General features: G+C 55.2%; 4 protein-coding genes across 4 annotated transcripts; 1 reads left to right on the forward strand and 3 right to left on the reverse strand.

The window, feature by feature from the left end:
- Positions 1 to 1,289: 1,289 nt before the first annotated feature.
- CCM_07778 (MCM3-associated protein) lies at positions 1,290 to 5,204 on the reverse strand (the record flags this gene model as incomplete). Its single annotated transcript, XM_006672918.1, has 2 exons — positions 1,290 to 3,247; positions 3,299 to 5,204. The coding sequence occupies 2 exons, from the start codon at positions 5,202 to 5,204 to the stop codon at positions 1,290 to 1,292; spliced, it is 3,864 nt and encodes a 1,287-aa protein (XP_006672981.1).
- A 376-nt stretch (positions 5,205 to 5,580) lies between these two features.
- CCM_07779 (low-temperature viability protein ltv1) lies at positions 5,581 to 6,871 on the reverse strand (the record flags this gene model as incomplete). Its single annotated transcript, XM_006672919.1, has 2 exons — positions 5,581 to 6,799; positions 6,852 to 6,871. The coding sequence occupies 2 exons, from the start codon at positions 6,869 to 6,871 to the stop codon at positions 5,581 to 5,583; spliced, it is 1,239 nt and encodes a 412-aa protein (XP_006672982.1).
- A 340-nt stretch (positions 6,872 to 7,211) lies between these two features.
- CCM_07780 (ribosome biogenesis GTPase Lsg1) lies at positions 7,212 to 9,209 on the forward strand (the record flags this gene model as incomplete). The annotated part of the gene is made up of 1 exon (XM_006672920.1): positions 7,212 to 9,209. The coding sequence occupies one exon, from the start codon at positions 7,212 to 7,214 to the stop codon at positions 9,207 to 9,209; it is 1,998 nt and encodes a 665-aa protein (XP_006672983.1).
- Positions 9,210 to 9,768: 559 nt separating this feature from the next.
- CCM_07781 (uncharacterized protein) lies at positions 9,769 to 12,628 on the reverse strand (the record flags this gene model as incomplete). Its single annotated transcript, XM_006672921.1, has 3 exons — positions 9,769 to 11,904; positions 11,958 to 12,389; positions 12,443 to 12,628. 3 exons carry the CDS (start codon positions 12,626 to 12,628, stop codon positions 9,769 to 9,771), a joined length of 2,754 nt encoding a protein of 917 aa, XP_006672984.1.
- Positions 12,629 to 14,211: the final 1,583 nt, after the last annotated feature.

Below are 14,211 nucleotides of genomic sequence, written 5' to 3' on the forward strand. Positions count from 1 at the left end.
CTGCCGTGCCGCTTCCGCGCTACGCCACGGCCGCCGACGAAAAGGCCGGCCTGGCGGCCGCGGACAAGAAGCAGCAGCCGCAGCCAGGCATGGACGCGCTACGCTCGCACCCACCCGCCGGCCCGGTGCGCAACTTTTCCCACAAGCAAAACGGGTCGAGCGCGGACGCGGCGGCGGCGGTGGAGGAGAACCCAGTCCGCCTGGACAAGGTCATGACGTCGCCGTCGTCGTCGTCGCCGTACTCGCCCGACAGCTACGTGACGCCGTCGTCGGCCACGTCGGCCACCCCGTTTTTCGCCCCCGGCCAGACGTCGGCGTTTTCCCCCGTGTCACCGCCATCGTCGCGCGCGGGGCTCGCCAAGCAGCCGTCGTGGGAGGGTCGCAGCGGCGGTGGCGGTGGTCTGCTTCGCTCCAAGGGGAGCAAGACGGACGTCCACGCCCCGGTGGCGTCTAGACAGTTCCAGACGACGTTTCCCCCGCCGCCGAAGCGATAAAGGCCGGTAAAGAAGTGCGTGGTGGAGTGGACGGCGGGATCCTTTTGGGGGAAGGGGAGGCTTTTCACGGTGGAAGGGTCGTTTTTTCTATATCCGTATATATTTTTTTCTTCGTGGCGTGTTGACAACAAACACAAGCGTCGCTCTCTAATACCAAGCAAGCACTGCAATACCCAAGTCTGCAATACTCAAGTTGTCAGCGACATGAATCCTGTGCCCAGCCCATGGACAATCACCAGCTTGGCTCGTGTAACATAATCACTTCAAACAAGTCCAGAGAAGGAGTGGTAGTAGTAATAGTAGTGGGTGGCGTCTTTCAGACACCGAGTCATAAAATATTGGTATTATCCCATCGTCATGGCCACCCCTTTCACCCACCCCCCGACGTCTATTTATCGTCGCGCTTATATACAAAAGTGCTCAAAAAAGTTTGTGATGCTTTGTGCTTCCCCCTTCTTTCCCCCCTCCGATCCCGGATTGAGTCGTTTCCGACAAGTTTTTTGCACCCCGGTGTGACTGGCTCAAGGTAGGACGCGCCTCTTCCTCCCTTCACTCCATGTGCAACTTGGCGTCATTTCCATCTTTTCCCCGTGGGTATTTGTGCTTCCCGTGTTAAAAAAAATCCCATGCTGTCCCACAATGATACGTAGACAAGAAAACAGACAACAAGAACAAGACAAAAACAAAAAAAGGATAAAAGAGCCCATCTCAGCCAAGCGCTCCAACTAGAACCGTGGAAACATACCAGAAGCAAGACATTCGTCATCCCGCGTGGCGCTGCAAAAACACGACACACTAAAAGTTGCCATCCATTGGAGTTGCAGCTCTGCTCGTAATCTCGGTATGTAGACGCTCATTATGTGACCTATACCACATCGTCCCTTCCTCAAGTTCCTCTCGCAGAATGCGCAAATCGTTGGCCACATTTCTAGCATCGCTCATGACGCGCTTGTGGCCGTTTGACGCCAATCCGTCGTCTAGCTCCATTGGCTCTGCGCTGCCCTCGCTTGCCCGCTTCCTCTTACTACCGGCCGAATCCTCAAATACAGCCAGAGGAGTCGCGCCGTTCCTAGCGCTCGAGAAGGGAGGCGGCGGCGGGATGCTGCTAATTGATGGCCGTCGGGATGACACACTGGCAATCGAAGAGGCTCTGTATGATGACCGGCTGAGAGGGTTAAATCGCCGGTCATTCATGAGGCTCTCCGGCACGGCAGTGCCGTCAGGGAGCTGGACGATGCCCATGGCTTTCAGTCGCCATCGCTCCGAGACCTTGCTGCTTCGCACGCTTTCGGATCTCGAATCTTCACTAGAGGCAATCGAGGGCAGAGAGCGGCGGAAGCATCCAGCACCCGAGCCAAGAAGTTCCTCTCGAAGCGCCCTAGTCTTGGAGCCTCCTCTCGAAACGGAGCTCGATCGTGACCGCGCTGGAGAAGACATACCGCTCTGGGATGCGGGCAGATTGAAGTGGCGCCCGATGGCCGCGGCAGAGTCTCTGTTTCCAATAACATCCACAGTGGATGGCGTCGGGGGCGGGATGAAGCGTTTCCTAGCCTGGCTTCGGCGGAGACCCTCCATAAGAGCCTGCTCGTGATTCGGCTGCGGAACGGGCGCAACTTTGGGCTGGGATTTGGGCGTGGCTTGTGGGATGCGTGAAGACCTCTGCTGAGCCCGATAAAAGTCCCTAAGCTGATCGCGCCCACTACGACGCAGAAACTTGAGGCGCTTTTCTCTTGCGTGAGTTTTCCACCGGTAAAAGTATCTCAAGGACAAGGAACGGTGCCTGAAGTCGTCTGCGGTAGCGTTGTCTCGCGCTTCCGCCTCGAGTCGCAGCTTCTCTTCTGCCTTCTGCTGCCAGCCCAGAAAGACGGGCGTGAGTAGTCCATCCAAGAAATGCTGCTGGAACTCGGTCATCAATCCACCATCACCCTCCACAAACCATCTTGTGAAGTCTAATAGTCGATCACGTTTGGGCTGTGGAGGAATTGGTGGTTGCGATGGGGCTGCAACTGACGGGGCTATAGCGGGCGGAGTTGTGCTAGCTAGAAACGCCGGAGGATTTGACGGGGGAGTGAATGAATTGACGGTTGAGTTTGGCTTGCTTGTCGGTGCAAACACCCCTAGCTGGGTTGGCGTTTTCGTAAATGCAGATTGTGTGATTGGACTTGCTTGCGTGGGTGAGCCTGGCGGGGTCGAGCTCTTGGCCGCCTCAGGTGGCTTATTCTGCTGCGGTTGCGGTGCGAGGCCAGCGAAAGCGGGCAAAGTACTCTGCGGCATAGATGATGCCACTGTCGGGGCCGTCGACGCCTCTGGGTTAAAGCCGGAGAAGCCCGAAGTAGGCAAAGGCTTAGCCGGCGAAGCAGTAGCGGTGGTGGTCAAAGGTTTTGGCGCGATTGGGCTGGCGCCAAAGCCAACAGAGGTCTTTGCATTGACTGCTGTTGCTGTTGCTGGAGCCTGCACTTGGCCTGTTTTCGTCTTTGCAAAATTTGTCTCCAATTTTGCGTCGAATTCGGCATCGGGACCTGGCTTGGCAGCAGAGCTCTCCTTGGCGACCGTCTCACTAGACACAGTCTGCGTTAATGAGGCCGGAGCTGTAGCAAATGGGTTGTTTTGCTGAGTGCTGCCAATGCTAGGTGCAGGCGTAGTTCTCTCAGCAGCGCTTTTATCAAACGTAGATGCTGAAGGTTGTGCTATTTTAAAAGGGGTTGCACCTTGCCCGAAGACCCTTGGTTTGTCTTGATCGGCTGCGGCCGTGGCTGAGAGTCGTTAGTCTTCTGAAGGTCTGTGAGGTCTTATTGGGATCGAACCTTTTGCCAGGGGGCCGCCCATCGTGTTTCCGTTTGTCGGTCTACCGAAACCGCTGAAGGGGTTATTCGAAGGCGGGGGCATGCTAAACGGCGGCTTCGCGGTTTCGTCTTGTACGAAGAGGCTGCCCTCCTGAGCAAGTGAGGTCTCCCGTTTCCCTGGTGTCGGCGTGTCTTTGAAAACGGTGTTCTGTATGACCTCGGGCAAGGACCGGGACCCTCGCTTGTCCTCAACAAGAGTCTGTGAAAACTGATGTGAGAGTCGGTGGTGCGGCAAACTCGATGAATTGTAGAGTATGGCACAACTGAGACTCGGATCTGCAGGGTTCTGCTGGCTGGGCTGGAACTCAATATCGTGTAGCCTGGCAAAGTCGATTGCCTGCTGTACCGTGTCGAATTGCAAGTGTCTGTTGAGTGCTGCTGCTGTTACATCCCGCGACGGTTCTCTCGGCCGTGAGAGGCCTTTCTTCAAGCAACGTAGGATCGAGCGGCGCAGCTGAGGAAAATGGCATTCTGCAAAGCACGCCATGGTGTAAGACACCGAACTATCCTTCACGATTGTAAAGTAGACGTTGTGAGCGCCACCTGCGGCGAGGGATGGGCCATCGACCAACGGACCATGAAAATTTGACGTATTCTGCAGAGCTTCGACCAGCGAAACCGCAGTTCTGATGATGTCAAAGTCCCAGAGACTCGGTTGCACATTTTCGAGAATATTAGGGTCGTTGGCGCGGAATAGCAAATGGTAAGCTCGAAACTCGGCCTCGTTCTCGCAGGGAGAGCCTTGTGCGTTACAGTCGTCGTATATGTCACGTAACGTCAAGAGAGCTTTACCCAGCTGCTCCAGCTCCTGCTGTTCCACAAAGTCTTCCGGCGCTTTTCCAGCTTCAGAGAGCAAGTGCAGAGCTGTGACGTGAAACCGTGCAATATCTTCCAGTACCGATGCTTGAATGTGCATTTCTTCGATGCTCGGAGCTGAGAAGAAGGTGAAATCTCGTCGAATCGCTCGCGTTCGGTCCCAAAGATAACCATGTAGGGCGGGCAGGTTTTCGTCGTTTCGCAACAGGTCATCCACAAGATATTTGAGGGTCTTTCGCAACGTTGGTACAGACATCACATCCATCGGTAAAGGTGCTTCTTGGCCGGCGGCAGATCGCGCGAGCTTCTTGACCATCCGCGTTGTGCTGGCAAAGGTCGTCTTCGGATCCTTCTCTGGTGTTGGAATATCGTGCTCTGTGATTCTTGTAATTTTCTCGTACTCTGGACACATATCTTCGCAGATACCTTTGAAGTCAATTGCATCTTTCAGTTTTTTTCGTTTCTTGGCATCGTCGATCAGACCGGCGCGTGTGAGCGAAGCTCGCACTTTGCTTCGGTAATCCTCATACTGCTCGCGAAACTTGGCCATTTCGACCTTGTTTTGGGGATCGCCAGGCTGTGACGGCCATGCTGGAGGCGCGATGCCATCCTGCCGTAACTGTTCATAAATCTTTTTCGCGTGGGGATCGTTTGACCTAGGCAGTGACCCGGTTCCTGGTTGTGTGCTGGAGAAAGCTGACGCGGTTGTCTGATTCACTCTAGCTTCGGGCTTTGTGAAAGCTCCAGTCTTGCCACCGAATTGACTGAAAGAGGGCTGTAATCCATTTGCTTTTTTCCCCCATGTCGGCGTTGATGACTGTTTGCCGTTCTCGGCAGCTTTCACTGACGGCTTGGGTGCGAAAGGGTTTGGCGCGCCATTCGCATTGCTCGCCGCTGTCGTAACCTGGGCAAATGGATTGGTAGGATTAGGTTTCGCTCCAAATGCAGAGGTGCCGCTGCCATTCTGGCCAAAGGGATTCGGCTTTGGCGCGAATGGATTGGAGACGGCTGGGGTCGAGCTCTGCGTCGATGTGCCAAATGGCGAAGTCATTTGGCCGACGATGCAGCCGACGTCGCATTCACCTATGCAATCGCCTGCATATGGAGCGGAGATCCCAAAGGTCCGGTTATTACGTTCGCATGCGATGGCCGTGAACTCGAGATGGTTGATCAAAGTTATGGAGGCGCCTGAAGCTACCCACTAAAAACATCTGGAGGCAACCCACTGTATTATACGCGCTAGACCAAGGCCTCACGTGACGCCTGCTCTTTCACAGTGTAACCGCGGAACGCGGAACGTCGTAACATCATGCAAACAAATAAGAACTTCTTTACTCTTGTAGTACAAGTTCGCAACTTGTGCCTCGCTCGGGTGAAATATTGGTATTGTACACCTGTGCATGTGGTGTCATGGTCATTCATCTAATTTACCGCCGTCCCTTTATTCGTGCAGGGCCTAGCTCTCTGCGGATCTCATCCAGCTGCTCCAGACCAGTCTGCGCCTTGGCTTTCTTGTGTGTCCTCTTGCCTGGCTTGCCACCGTAATTACCCAAAAACTCGTCCATAATGTTGTCAAAGTCGCCGCGGACGGGGCCTGTGACACTCGAAGCCGTGGAGATGGCGGACACGGAGGCCGTGTCGTCAAATTCCTCGTTGTACTTTTCTTCAAGCTTGTCGAAACGCGCATCGAGGAAGGAGAGCTGCTCTGTGCGCACCAGCGAAGAAGATGTCATGGAGAAACCCGAAGCAACGGTGAGCGCGCCCTTTCTCTTCTTCTTGCGGCCTCCGTTTGTGGTTGTGGTCCAGTTGGACTGCAGCTCGGACTGAGCGGGGGCGCCTACGGCTTTGAGAGGACCGCCTGTTTTTTGCTCCTTTTTGAATTTTTGGAAATCCGCCAGCCAATCTTGTGAGGGGCCTTGGTCGGGTTGTTCCTGGACCGCTACCAACTGTGGCACTTCATCGTCCTTGTATTCCTTGTTTGGCTTTGCGGTATCGTCAGACTCCCACCCATCGTCGTCGTCAAATTGATTATCCTCAAACTCGTATTCGTCAACCTCATACCCATCCTTGGCTAGCTGGTCGAATATATCGTCATCCTCGTCGTCGATGAAAGCGTCATCCTCCAGAGCCTCAAGGACTTCTCGCAATCTAGGGTCCATATCTGGTTGGAATCCGGCAATGGCGTCTGGGACGTCCTGCTGTTGCTCATAGGACATGCGTGGGAGATCTTTCGATGGCAGCATATCTGGGTCCAGGACATCTCCTGCCTTGTGCTCCAAGTCCATTTGTTTCAGCGCATCTTCGAGAGACTGTTTCTGTTTGCCCTTGCCAGCATTCCCCGTTGTCTTGGCCTCAACAAAGACGACATCGCCCACGCCAGTGTTTAGATCGCGCAAATGTTGCATATAATCGTACTCGGAATCGTCATAGTAGACACCGTAGTTGGCTGCCTCGCCCTCGTTGGCGCGAATATGTTCGGCGTCGGAACCAAGCTCAGAAGCCAAGTCGCCGAGGTTCTTTCCCTGGCCTCCATTTTTGCTGCCTTCGGTTGGGTTCAGAACCATCGACGGCGCATTCTCGTCGTAGATGAGGGGATCATTTTGCGGGCGATGCACCAGCGTAAAGTGCTGGGCACTCTTTTTGTCGCTAAGTTCTTGTTAAACACATGCGAATTCTCCAAGAGGCATACGCGACTCACATCCACTTTCCTTTGGGCATTTTGGACTGGGTATATTTATTTTGCAGCGTTCGAAAAGCGTGTGCACCAATCCAACAAGGTGACTGACAAAATTTACGGCTCGCATTACAGTGTTATGTTCTGATAGCACTGTGTCCACCCCACGTAAAATTCTGCGAAAAACAGTACGAATAGCGAAATGCCCCGCTATCATAGAATTTTGCCCCTCCACGACTCGAATTATTCAGCCATCCCACCATCGTCTTTCACTCGACACAATTAACCTTCAAGCTACAGGGTCCATCCTTCTAAGGCCTGTATTTTTCTAATACCGTTGGGTCTCACCTTTTTTTACGATATTTACCGGACAAGCCGCCCAAGATGGTACTGGCCAAGTCGAAGCAGAGTGTCGGGTTGGGCAATGCCTTGATGAACGATCGCTTCGGCAAGGGCAAGGCTACTGATAAAAGGAAGGGTGCTGTTTCGCGAACGCACCACGCTACCGGCGAACAGTATCTTGTCAACGAGAAGCAGGATGCTGCCTGGGTTAAGATGCGCTCCGTCACGGAGCAGAGCGCCATGGACGAGTTCCTCTCGACCGCCGAGCTGGCGGGCACCGATTTTACCGCTGAAAAGGTCAACAATGTCAAGATTATACATACCGATCAGAAGAACCCGTACCTTCTGTCCGCAACCGAGGAGCGCGCAGTGCTAGGCAAGCACAAGAAACACAGAGATAGACTGACGGTCCCTCGCCGACCAAAGTGGGACGCCTCGACAACACCGCAGCAGCTTGATCTCCAAGAGCGCAACTCGTTTCTGGACTGGAGACGAGGCCTGGCCGAACTACAACAAAATAACGATCTTTTGATGACACCCTTTGAGAGAAACTTGGAGGTCTGGAGACAACTATGGCGTGTCATTGAACGCTCCGATCTTATTGTACAGATTGTCGACGCCCGTAATCCCCTCCTCTTTCGCTCCGAAGATTTGGAACACTACGTCAAAGATGTCGATCCCAATAAGGAGAACCTGCTCCTCATTAACAAAGCTGATATGATGACACAAAAGCAGCGCCAGGCCTGGGCGAAGCACCTCAAATCGGCCGGCATCGCTTTCAGATTCTTCTCCGCGGAACTCGCCAAGGAGATGAACGAGGCACGCGACAGGGAAGAAGAGGACAGTGAGGATAGCGAGGTTAGTGAGGAGGAAACCGCCGCCCAAAATACAGCTAGCAAGCCGTCCGCGGCTACATCCGAGTCGTCAGAGGAAGAGGGCTCCGAGGAGGAGTCTGATAAAGAGCGCAACGGCGGCAGCTTGCGCGTGGAAGTCGACGATACCGAAATTCTGACCGTGGACGAGCTCGAGGAGCTTTTCCTCAGCTACAAGCGAACCGACGCCGACGCCGACGCCAAGCTGCAAGTCGGCCTCGTCGGCTACCCCAACGTCGGCAAATCCTCCACCATCAATGCCCTCATCGGCGCCAAAAAGGTGTCCGTCTCGTCGACGCCCGGCAAGACCAAGCACTTTCAGACCATTCACCTCTCGGACCGCGTCGTACTCTGCGACTGTCCTGGTCTCGTCTTCCCCAACTTTGCCTCGACCAAGGCGGACCTGGTCTGCAACGGCGTGCTGCCCATTGACCAGATGCGCGAGTTCACCGGCCCCGTCGGGCTCGTCGCGAAGCGTGTGCCGCACCGCTTCCTCGAGGCCGTGTACGGCATCACCATCCAGATGCGTCCCATTGACGAGGGCGGCACCGGCGTGGCCACGGCCGACGAAGTGCTCCGCGCCTACGCCGCCGCCCGCGGCTTCAAGACGTCCGGCCTCGGCCAGCCCGACCAGTCGCGCGCCGCCCGCTACGTCCTCAAGGACTACGTCAACGGCAAGCTGCTCTTCGTCTCCCCGCCCCCTGGCATTGACGACGAGATTGCGTTTAACCGCGAGCTCTACGACGAGGGGCACCTGCCGGAGAAGCGCCGCGCTGCGCTTGCCGCCGCCGGCTTAGAGGGCCTCTCCCTCACCGACGACGCGCTCCTAGGCGACGACGACGACGAGTCCGCGGCGGGCGCCTCCGACATGGTGTCGATGGCGCCCATGACGGGCGCCAAGACGCAGAAGCTTGACAAGGGCTTCTTCGGCGCCAAGAACGCCGGCGGCCACATCACCAACCCCTTCAACTACAAGTACACGGAGCAGGGCGCGCTCGACTCGGGCAAGGCCCTGACGGGTCGCAAGGCCCGCACCGCGTACGCCCTCGAGAACGGCCTGGACCCCAAGGAGCTGGCCAAGGCCGGCAGCAAGAAGCATTTCAAGGGCGGCATGAGCAACGGCAAGGGCAAGAAGCAGCATCGTATACTGAACAACTTGGATGACTAAGATTTACGACTTGAAGGTTGAAAAAAATTTGCATGATGAAATTTCTTTGGTCACACTACGACTTGGACGTTTTCTTTGTCTCTGGCGCATTTGGGCATTTCTGGGCGTGGAATGAATGAGATGCACGTTGATGAATAGGCAATTTATACTCATTTGTCCATTTTGGTTCTTCATTAAGTCTTTTATTTCGCCAGTGATATATAGTGTGTTTTTTGTACACTGAAACTTCCAATCACACAACCTAGACGTTTTCCTCATCTTTGGGTAATTAGGCATGTGTGGATAGAATGAGATGCACGTTTATGAATAGGCAGTTTATACTCATAGTTCCATTTCATTCTTCATTATTAAACTACTTCACTTCGCCCGTGATACAGCGTGATTTCGGTATAGGCAGCGATTCCAGAAAACATGTAGGTCAAAAAGTATCGCCATACACCAGGTTTAATAACCAAGCCCGTCTATATAATATTACCCATAAAAGAAACAAAAGTCTATACGCAAGAATCGATTAATTAAGTCTCCCCCTCTTCATCATGTCCACCTCAGTCATCTTCCCTTAGTAGGCAAAGACCATCAAACTGGGGTTCAGCACAAACGGCACCAGCGCGTGAAACGACAAGTTGAGCGCCAGGGGCACAATGGCCGAGAAGTCGGTAATGGCCCAGTTCGGCGGCGCAAAGACGCCGAGGTAAATCATGGCCACCACCATGATGGTGATGAAGACGTACATGGTCCAAAACGTCTTGAAGATGCGCGGCACCTCCTGGAAAAAGTTGGAGTCGACCTTTTCCTTGGACGTGGAACCCCACTGCATGTCGATGTGGAAGAGGTGCGCGAGAAGGGCGAGCGTGATGTGCCAGGAGAGGCCGCCAAAGAAGACAGTCATAAGCGGCATCCACTTGTAGTTTTCAAAGAGGGCACCAACGAGGCTGCGCTCGCCGGTGCGGTAGCGCAGGATGGCCAAGGCAATCGGGCCCGCGCCGTTGAAGACGACGATGAGGGAGAGAAAGACGTTCCAGGATGTCAGGTACGCCGAAGCCAGTTCATCGCGAATCCAGCCAATCAGAAAGTAGTTGAGGCAGGTAAGGAGGAGGGCCGAGCCGAGGGCAAAGTAGGAGCACATGTAGGAGATAATGGAGATCTTGGACGACCACATAATGTTGGAAAAGAGAAACGTGTAGAAGAGGGGGGTAAAGGGTCCGCGGTAGATCCAACGGTGGAGGGGGTGGAAAATCATTTCAGAGACGCCATAGGCATACTTTTGCCAGCGCATGATTTCGTCGTAAATCGTCAGGGACACGCCTTCCTTGAACTCGTCGTTGTGGTAGGAACCGATGCGGATGACGCTGCCCTTCATCTGCAGACGCAGCGCAATGTCGAAATCCTCCGACACGTGGCTCTCGGACCAGTAAGCCGTGTAGGCGCCGTCTTGCTCCAGGCGGCCGACATCCTGCACGGCGGGCCAGCGGAGAAATGCATTATGCCCGACAAACGGCGCGACCTCGCCGGCACCAATGGAGAAGCGAATCGACGAGTAGACGAGGTTGGTGAAGTAGGTGATGCCATTCTCAAAGTAGTCGTGCGTGACCTGCATGACGCCGGTCGAGTGCTGCACAATGGCCACCTCGGGCGAGAGGTACATTTCGGCGGCGCCGTAGAGCAGGCAGTCAATAGGGACGCGCGTGTCCGAGTCGACAAGCAAGATGATCTCGCCGACGCGAATGTCGCCTTCGGCCCACGCGAGCGGCTCCTCGTCGAGCAGCTGCGCGAGCGCCGTGTGATACAGCTCCTCCTCCTCGGCCTCGTCGACGAGGTCCGAGCCGGTAGCCGCGATGCGGGTATCCATCATGTCCTGCATGCGGCGCTCGACGCGCTGCGCAAAGTTGAGCGCAAAGTTCATGTTAGACGCCTTTTTGAACTTGCCCTTGCGGACGTAGCCCTCGTCACCATTGTGCCGCGGGCGCGCCACCCAGCCAATGTTGTTGTTGTGGTAGTATTCTTGGCGCTGGCGCACCTGCGCGTCCGTCAGCCCAGCGCGCAGGCCGTCATCGTTGACAAAGATGGTAGCGGAGCCGCCGTGCGACTCGTAAAAGGAGACGGCCTGCTGCAAACTGCGGATGGTGGGGATAATGACCGAGTCCATGCCCTCCTTGTAGACAGGCATCTGGATCGTCACCTTGGGAAGCTCCATGCCAGCCGCGTAGGCGCGCTCGACGCTCGGCTTGTGGCAGGAAAAGTAGCGCGAGTTGGTCGTGTTGCCGCCAATCGGGCCCAGCATCTGGAAGATATCGGAAAAGACAATTTGGAAGAAGAAGAGGCTGACGCAGAAGAGCAGCGGGATGGGGAAGACGAGCGCCATGCGGACCCAGGTGCCGTCGAGCAGGCACTCGCTCACCAGGCGGCCAATATAGACGCCGACGAGCAGCACAATGGTCACGGCCATGGCGAGGCCGATGAAGACGGCCGAGGTGCGCATGACGGGCCGCTTCAGGGACTCGGGGCGCTCCATGGCCTTTTCCTTTTCGGCGGCAACCTCTTCGTCGGCCTCCTCGGCCGGGGCAATGTAGGCCTCCTTTTCAGTGATGACGTTCCCAGGCGTGTTGTAGCCACTAGGAGTGTGGCCGGAGAGGATGGAGGGTGTGCGAAAGGGCGATGACAGCACCGTGGTGGCCACTTTACCGGATCCCCAAATCTATCATAGTCAGTATGGTGCAGCTGGGTTGTTTGCGGCGGCTGGGTACATACCATTGTGAGAAGCTTCTCTTCGAGGTGCGCCGCATGGCTGAGGACATGCGAAATGTCGTCATGCCAGACAAGCAGCATGCGCTCCTGCTGGCAGATGCAGGCATATTGGTACTTTTTCACCGTGGTGGGATGTGCGTGGTTGAGAGAGTCAATGACTTGCAGCTGGGAACCGTCCTTTAACCGCAGCTCAGTCTGGCCCTCTGTCAGAGTCATCATGATCCCTTCCAGTAAGCGAGGTCGGATTGTGATGGCCACGGCCAGGTTCATGCGGCTGACAGCTTCATGGAGAACAGGGTGAACAGGCTCCGGGACGGAGAGATATTGTCCGCGAGCGCGGCGAATGAGTACACCGTGGATGTTGTTGGGGTCCTGGGCCGCGTTGGGGTGAATCCAGCCGCTGACCATGATGCTGTTGTAAATATAGTTGGCCATCTACCAATCTCGTTAGCTTCTGCGAGTTTCTCTCTTTGCTGGGCCAAACTAACCGTTCTGTACCGAAAGTCATCCGAGTACTGGAGTCGCGACGGCGTCGACGTGCCTGTCTTGTTTCCATTGTCGCTGTGGGAATTTGACGAGCGCATCGAGGCGACGGAGCGGCTTGGGGGTCGCGAGGACGGCGTCTGCAGGCCGGGCTCACCCAGAGTCGGGCTCTGACTTTTAAAGAACCTCATGGTGTGAAAGTTCAAGGAGGGGCTGGGATGCCTCCTTGTCGAAAGTCAAAGGTCGCAGGTGTAAAAAGGTTGGTCGAGATCAAGTGCCCGCAGGCGAAAGGTCGGCTGAGTATACTGGACTTGTAAGACGGGCAAGCAACAATTGTAGTCTCTACGTTGATGTGTGGTGAGATGCGAGAGAGACCTAGAAAGAGAGCGGATGCTCTTATCAAGAAAAAAATGAATAGAATGCCGGAAGAGCTCCAAGGCCAAGTAGGTCTCGGGTAAAAGAGTGTGGTTCCAGCTTCGCAAGATATGGGAGATGGGACAAGAACTAGCAGCGATTTTGTTTCCTGCCTGACACGACAGTGGACTATGGATTCGAGGCCAAGAGGGGCCCGATAGCGACTAAACCGAGTTGAATTGACCAGTGTGCCAGTGTGCGGTCATCAGCCATCGTCAAGGACTGAGCGGAAGAGGCCAGTCAGTCAGTTGCTTGATCGTCTATTGACTGTGAACAAGGTATTGGGGGGTGCCGACAAGGGTAAGGGGGTGTGTCCCGGGGGTGTGGGCGTCTTGTCTGTAAGCGAAGGTACAAGACGAATACATGTGTCCAGTCCAGACAGACATGCTAATTCTTAGGCTTGATCGAAGGTCTGAGTGGACAAGTGGGCCGCGGTGAAGAACGGTGTGTGTACGGACCCGACACCATCCGTTGGTGGGAGCCTGCGAGGTGACAGAGCGGATTTCAGTCCTGGGGCTTTGTGTTTCTGGATTTGGGTTGGGCCAGGAACAGACCGTGGCTTGGCGTGAATAGAACAATGGTGGCCGCTCCAAAACGTGGGTGGTAACGGTGAGGCGGCCTCCGTGAGCGAGACTAGTAAGAAAGCTGTCGCCCAAGAGACAGAAATCGTTCGGACCGGCACCGGGTTCTGCTACGGTTATCAAAAGACCTGATAGCATATACACCAAGCAGTGAATATCGAGGACAGGCTTGCCTCTGATCGACTTAGATGAGGCTCAAATGCCTGCCCAACAAACGGCCATTGTCTTCTCATGCAAAAGACGGAAAAGCGGGATCCGAGAGTGGAGTTGTAGGACGTTCGCTACAGAGCGCGGAGAAAAGTCAAACGCCACTCGACCGTATTTTCGAGGTAAGAAAACTCCCCCTGCTGTATTTTGACTTTTTCTCGCCATTTGCCCCTGACAAGCTCGGACGACAAAACAAGGAAACGACCTGGAAAGAGCGCTGTGGACCGTTGACTTGATGGACGAAAGAATACTGCTGGGAAAAAAGCTTAAAGCTTATAGCAGGTTTTTTTGCGATTCCTTTTGGAAAACCTGGTTTGGGGGTCGTTTGCATCTCGATTGTTTCATTTCTTCTGTGGTGGTGTGCAGGATCGGCGGCTGCCGAGGATGTGGCGTCGGTGAGTTTCTTGCCCCCAACGGCAGACCTGCAACGATGGCGCTGCGGTCAAATTGCGCTGTACAGTAATAATGCAGCGCCGCCACGACGCCATCACCCAAGCGCAACGACAGCGGTGCAGCCCGCCGCCCGCGGTCATGGCGACTCGGGCGTGTCATGGCCGGGGGGTTCGTGGGGA

Source organism: Cordyceps militaris (genome assembly GCF_000225605.1).
Source record: "Cordyceps militaris CM01 unplaced genomic scaffold CCM_S00006, whole genome shotgun sequence".
Lineage (NCBI taxonomy): Eukaryota > Fungi > Ascomycota > Sordariomycetes > Hypocreales > Cordycipitaceae > Cordyceps > Cordyceps militaris.